Source organism: Mesitornis unicolor, unplaced genomic scaffold, assembly GCF_000695765.1.
Source record: "Mesitornis unicolor isolate BGI_N332 unplaced genomic scaffold, ASM69576v1 scaffold9265, whole genome shotgun sequence".
In the NCBI taxonomy this organism is placed as follows: Eukaryota; Metazoa; Chordata; class Aves; order Mesitornithiformes; family Mesitornithidae; genus Mesitornis; species Mesitornis unicolor.
Window position 1 is genome coordinate 1 of NW_010184775.1, and position 6,391 is coordinate 6,391.

At 41.2% G+C, this 6,391-nt stretch overlaps 1 protein-coding gene across 1 annotated transcript; it reads left to right on the forward strand.

Annotated features, from left to right (window-relative positions):
- Positions 1-2,565: 2,565 nt before the first annotated feature.
- On the forward strand, positions 2,566-4,563 carry LOC104533129 (zinc finger and BTB domain-containing protein 5-like). The gene has a single exon (XM_010184586.1). It carries the CDS (start codon positions 2,566-2,568, stop codon positions 4,561-4,563), a length of 1,998 nt encoding a protein of 665 aa, XP_010182888.1.
- The last annotated feature ends 1,828 nt before the right edge of the window (positions 4,564-6,391 follow it).

Genomic DNA, 6,391 nt, shown 5'->3' on the forward strand with positions numbered 1-6,391 from the left:
GATCAAAGGGCTGGAGCACCTCTCCTACAACAAGAAAGTTGTTGTTGTTCAGCCTGGAGAAGAGAAGGCTCTGGGGAACCTTATAGCGACCTTCCAGTACCTGAAAAGTGCCTATAAGAAATCTGGGGAAGAGCTGTTCACAAGGGCATGTAGCAATAGGATGAGGGGTAATGGTTTTAAACTAGAAAAGGGTAGATTTAGGTTAGATATTAGGAAAGAGGGTGATAGATCACTGGAACAGGTTGCCCAGAGCGGTGGTGGAGGCCCCATCCCTGGAGATATTCAAGGTCAGGCTTGATGGGGCTCTGAGCAACCTGATCTAGTAACATTGTCCCTCCTTGCTGCAGGGGGGGGCGGACTAGATTATCTTTAAAGGTCCCTTCCAACCCAGCATATTCTACGATTCTATGAACTGGGGGAGGTTCCTGATGGCTGGAACAGTGCAAACATCACTCTGATTTTCAAGGACAAGAAGGAAGATCCAGGGAACCACAGGCTGGTCAGCCTTACTCTCTTTTTCCCAGGAAGATTATGGAGCAAATCCTCTTAGAAGCCATTTCTAAAGAGATGAAAGACAAGAAAGTGATTGGGAGCAGCCAAAATGGCTTTAGCAAGGAGAAATCATGCCTGACCAATCTCATTGCTTTCTATAATGAGGTGACTGGCACTGTGGAAGAGTGGAAGGCAGTGGATGTTGTATACCATGACTTCAGTAGATGATAAGGTGGATGGAAAATGATCTGGACTGCTGAGATTAAAGAGTTGAGATCAGTGGTATAAAGCCCAGCTCAGGTCCAGTAACTAGTGAGGTCCTTTAGGGATCAGTACTAGGACCAATACTGGTATTTAATGTCTTCATTAATGATCTGGATGGTGGGATGGAGTGCATTGTCTGCAAGTTTGTGGATGATACCAAATTGGGGGCTGTGGTCAGTATGCTGGAGGTAAGGGCTGCCGTTCAGAGGGACCTGGACAGGCTGGAGAAATGGGATAACCTCATGAAGCTCAACACAAGCCTATATCAAGTCCTGCATATGGAGTGAAATAACCCTATGCAACAATACAAGCCAGAGGTAGACTGTCTGGGAAGCACCTCCACAGAAAAGAATCTGGGAGTCCTGGTGGACAAGTTGATGATGAGAAATAAGAACAAATCTAGAAACACCTTCCTCCCACCCCTCCCTTCTTCCCAGGCTCAGCTTCACACCCAAACATTTTACCTCCTCCCCCTACCTCCAAGCAGCACAGGGTGATGGGGAATGGAGGTTGCAGTCAGTTCATAACATCTTGTCTATTTTGTCTGTGGCTCCTTCCTCCTCATGCTCTTTCCCCCATGGGATACAGTCCTTCACATACTTCTGCAATGTGGGTCCTTCCCACAGGCTGCAGTTCTTCAAGAACTGCTCCAGCATGGGTCCTTTCCACGGGATACAGTCCTTCAGGAATGGACTGCTCCAGCATGGATCCTCTCACAGGGTCACAGGTCCTGCCAGGAGCCTGCTCCTGCATAGGCTCTCCCACGGGGTCACGGCTTCCTTCAGGGCACATCCACTTGCTCCGGTGTGGGGTCCTCCATGGGCTGCAGGGTAGATATCTGCTCTATGGTGGACCTCTGTGGACTGCAGGGGGACAACCTGCATCACCATGGTCTCCACCTCAGGCTGCAAGGGAATCTCTGCTCCAGTGCCTGAAGCACCTCCTCCCTCTCCCTGTTCACTGACCTTTGTGTCTGCAGGGTTGTTTCTCTCACATTTTCTCACTCCTGTTGCACAGCAGTTTTTTTACCCTTTCTTATCACAGAGGTTCTACCACTGTCACCGATTGGCTCAGCTTTGGCCATCAGCAGGTCAATCTTGGAGCCAGCTGAAACTGGGGGCAGCTTCAGGCTTCTTCTCACAGAAGCCACCCTTGTAGCCCCCCACTAACAAAACCTTACACATAAACACAGTACAAGGTTATATGTCTATCTGGAGTTCTGTAATGAACTTGTTTGTAGTGGCTGCACACACATGAAAATAATAACTCTATTTCCTATTCCAAAGGCAGATATTTGAATGATGTTTTTTGTGGTGTAACAGATATCAAGCAGCTTTTTGTATACTCCTGAAGATTAGTCTAGACCAATTCAGACTAGAATTAAAGCTCAAATTTTTCAATATGTGGAACAATTTATCAAAGACTGTGTTGGCTTCTTCACATGTTGAATTTTTTACATCATGCATGGTTTATGGAAGAGGTTTGAACAGGAATTAACAGGAACCACATTGAATTATTCAGCTCACAGTAGAGCATCCTGTGACATGTTCAATGTGGTCTTAGCTACTATACTATGTTAACTCAATAACATATTTAGCAACAGATTTTTGGGTTCTTTTGTTTGGTTTTGTGCTTCTTCACAGGGTTGCCAGCATAAGTATAATATCAATATGTTAGTGGGAAATTAAGGTAAGTTTTTGGTCATCTGTCTCTTAGACATAACTTTTTTAAAACTGTTCTCACTGTGATCTAAGTCAAACCCAATCAGTTTTTAGCATTATAGCTTCTTATGCTTTATTTTATAGAATTATGGATTTTCCAGGACACTTCGAGCAAGTCTTTCAGCAGCTAAACTACCAGAGGCTTCATGGCCAACTTTGTGACTGTGTCATTGTGGTGGGAAACAGACATTTCAAAGCCCATCGCTCTGTTCTGGCAGCGTGTAGCACACACTTCCGAGCTCTCTTTACTGTAGCAGAGTGTGATCAAACTATGAACGTGATTCAGCTGGACAGTGAAGTTGTGACAGCAGAAGCTTTTGCTGCCCTGATTGACATGATGTACACTTCTACATTAATGCTTGGGGAGAGCAATGTAATGGATGTCTTGCTGGCTGCTTCTCATTTACATTTGAACTCTGTTGTTAAAGCATGTAAACACTACCTTACTACCAGGACACTACCAATGTCTCCACCTAATGATAGAGGTGAGGAGCAAAATGCACGCATCCAAAGCTCTTTCATGCTTCAGCAACTTGGGCTGAACATTGTGAGCTCTGCGTTAAATTCCACTCGGAGCACAGAGGAACAACTAAATACCATGAGCTCATTGATGAGAAGTAACATAGAACAATGTACTACCTTTCCTATCCGGCATCTCCACAAGTGTAAACAGTCTTCTGATGATCAGGCCAGACAGCGAATCAGACCTACCATAGATGAGTCCATTTCAGAAGTTACTCCAGAGAGCAGACAGTCAGTAGTTCATTCACAAGAATTTTTTTTTTCACCAGATTCACTGAAGAATGTGGACAATTCTAAGGCTGATGCTATTACTGATAAACAAGTAGATAATACTGTTCTCCTTGATCAGTCTTTTGGTGCTCAAGAAGATGCTCAAGTGCCCAGCCAGTCAGACAACAGTGGAGGAAACATTTCACAGATATCCATCTCATCTCAGGTAATACAAGTGGAAACTAGTTTTGATCAGGAAGCTACTTGTGAAAAAAACAACTTCCCATGCAAAAATCCAGAGGTCAGTCTAAATGAAAAAGAGCATGTTGGGGTGGTGGTTAAATCTGAGCCTTTGAGTTCCCCAGAGCCTCAAGATGAAGTGAGTGATGTCACTTCTCAAGCAGAAGGAAGCGAGTCTGTTGAAGTGGAAGGAGGAGTGGTGAACACAGAGAAGATAGAACTGAGTCCTGAAAGCCGTGATCGTACTGATAGGGTGGGAGAAATCCATATTATGGAAGTGTCAAATAACCTGGAACACAAGTCCACTTTCAGTATCTCAAATTTTCTGAATAAAAGCAAAGGTGGTAACTTTGGCACAAGTCAAAATAGCAATAACATTCCGAATACAACAAGGGACTACAGAATGGATGGTGATGCCTCTTACCGATTTAGTACAGAGTCTGGGACTGCTAGTAGTCAATCCTCTGTTACAGTTTGTCATGTAGAGAATCAATTCGGTGAGTCTGCAGACTCTCATTTTGTTAGACCAATGCAGGATGCAATGGCTTTTCCATGTGTACAGACTTCTGGGTATAGGGCTGCAGAACAATTTGGTATGGATTTTCCAAGGTCAGGCTTGAGCTTGCACTCTTCATCAAGGACAGTGATGGGATCTGTAAGAGGTGGAGCTAGTAGCTTTCCTGGCTATCGTCGCATAGCCCCCAAAATGCCTGTTGTGACCTCTGTCAGGAGCTCCCAGCTACAAGATAACACTTCCAGTTCCCAGCTGTTAGTCAATGGAACCACTTCTTTTGAAAATGGGCATCCTTCACAACCTGGTCCACCACAGTTGACAAGGGCATCTGCAGATGTTCTTTCAAAATGTAAGAAGGCCTTATCTGAACATAATGTCTTGGTTGTTGAAGGTGCTCGTAAATATGCCTGTAAGATCTGCTGCAAGACTTTTTTGACCCTAACAGACTGTAAGAAGCACATTCGTGTGCATACAGGAGAAAAGCCTTATGCCTGTTTAAAGTGTGGCAAACGGTTCAGCCAGTCCAGTCATCTATATAAACATTCCAAAACAACCTGTCTGAGGTGGCAGAGCAGCAATCTACCTAGCACTTTGCTTTAATCTTCCCCACTCCCTAGCCCCATGGCTATGCTTATACAAACTTTTAAGATTGGAGTATTTCAGGAACACTAATGTTCTTTTGTTCAAGGCTGAAGGTTAAGAAGCTGCCCTTGTAGATGAGTGAATGCTTGCATGTGATAGTGCTGCATTCACAAAAGTCTTGATTCTGTAAATTGGTGATAATGCCATATTTACCTCACAGGGGTGTTGTGAGACTTAACTGTTAATAAACTGCTTTGAGATCTTCAGGAGGCGTCAATGTAGACAGGTTAAGAGTTATTGTTAAATACATGAAGATCTTGGGCTCACAGGGATGTAATCCCTAAAACTAAGTAGTTCAACTGTAGGGGAGACAGATGGGGTTGAGTGAGAATGTAGTTAACTCCTAATTATGTTGGAGTAGCATGTTTCAACAATGAAAAACTGAAAGGCAAATATTTTTTTTGGAAGAGGGGATTTTGCAAAATTATTAAAACTTTTAAATAAATTACTTATAAGTTAGTAAGTTGTGTATGAACAGTAATTCAAAGAGATCTTTACACCAACTAATACAGATTGCATATTCTTAAAAGAAAACCAACCTTGGATGTACCTGTCTGCCATAAAATGCTTTAAAATGTTAATTTTTAAAGTAGTTTTAGGGTTCTGAATGCATTTTTGGCTCTTTTGCAGTAAAAGACAGTGTGTAATGAAGGTACTTTAAATAAGTCCACAGCAAGTAAATTCTGGACTGTTAGATGTGTATATAAATACTTTGAATACAGCAAGATCTGGTTGCTTCACCATTTTTTCTGTAAAAACTTGTATTGAGTAATAAGTGAAATACTGTTTCTTGTTTGTGCTATTAGCAATTTTTTAATCAACTTGTATTTCACATGTTTAAATTTCATGGACATGGAAGCCTGAAACAAGCTTGATTATATCTGCTGTTTTTTTAAAAAGAGAGATGATTTGTGGTGGTTCTTTTTACTGGGTAAGGTAGTTTCTTACTCCAGATACAGATAGTCAATATGAATTCACATTATTATGTAAGCCTACTGTCATTTCCTCATTTTATCTTCAGGCTTTAATTTCTTCCTCCATATACTTAGTGTCCTTCCTAATTATAGATTGTTCCTCAAATCAATGTCAGAAATGAGCCTCATTTGCCATATTTATGGATGTCTCTGTATAAAAATGTAGCTATCAACACAAATCCTTTAGTTTAGAGTAGTATCATAAATGTACTTTTTAAAGTAAGTATAAATCTAGCATTAATTTCATTAAAAATGTAGCATTATGCATTTTGTAAAGCAGAAGTTCAGTGATCTTTATTCTTCAGGTGAATCACATAGATTGTGTTTTAATTTCCTCTTCTTAGAAGCCACTCTAATAATGGTTGTTTGTTTGTTGTTTTGTTTTGGGGTTTTTTTGCCACAGATACCCATGAACTATCTACTGCCTTTCAATATATTAGGTTTCTAAATAAATTTTGGAGTACTTATACTGATAAATGTTACTCTGCTATGTGGAAGCTGGGCCAGTGCTTCAGCATGTCAGTTCTACCTAGAACAGACAGATATTTAACATTTTCTATATCTAAGTCACACAGCTGTTGCTGCTTTTAATATAAAAACATACTTGCAAACTTCCCCTTTGTTCTGTATAGCAAATATATCCTGTGTGATGTTATTGACCAATTTTGAGGAACTTGTGCTATCTGATAGACAGGTTAGTCTTCTGAATGATCTTGGATTTATATTTAAGTAAACTGAAAAAAAAAATCTAATTCACAGTGCTGTAACTAATTTTAACTGGATGAACAATCCAAGGTATTGAAGCACCAAAA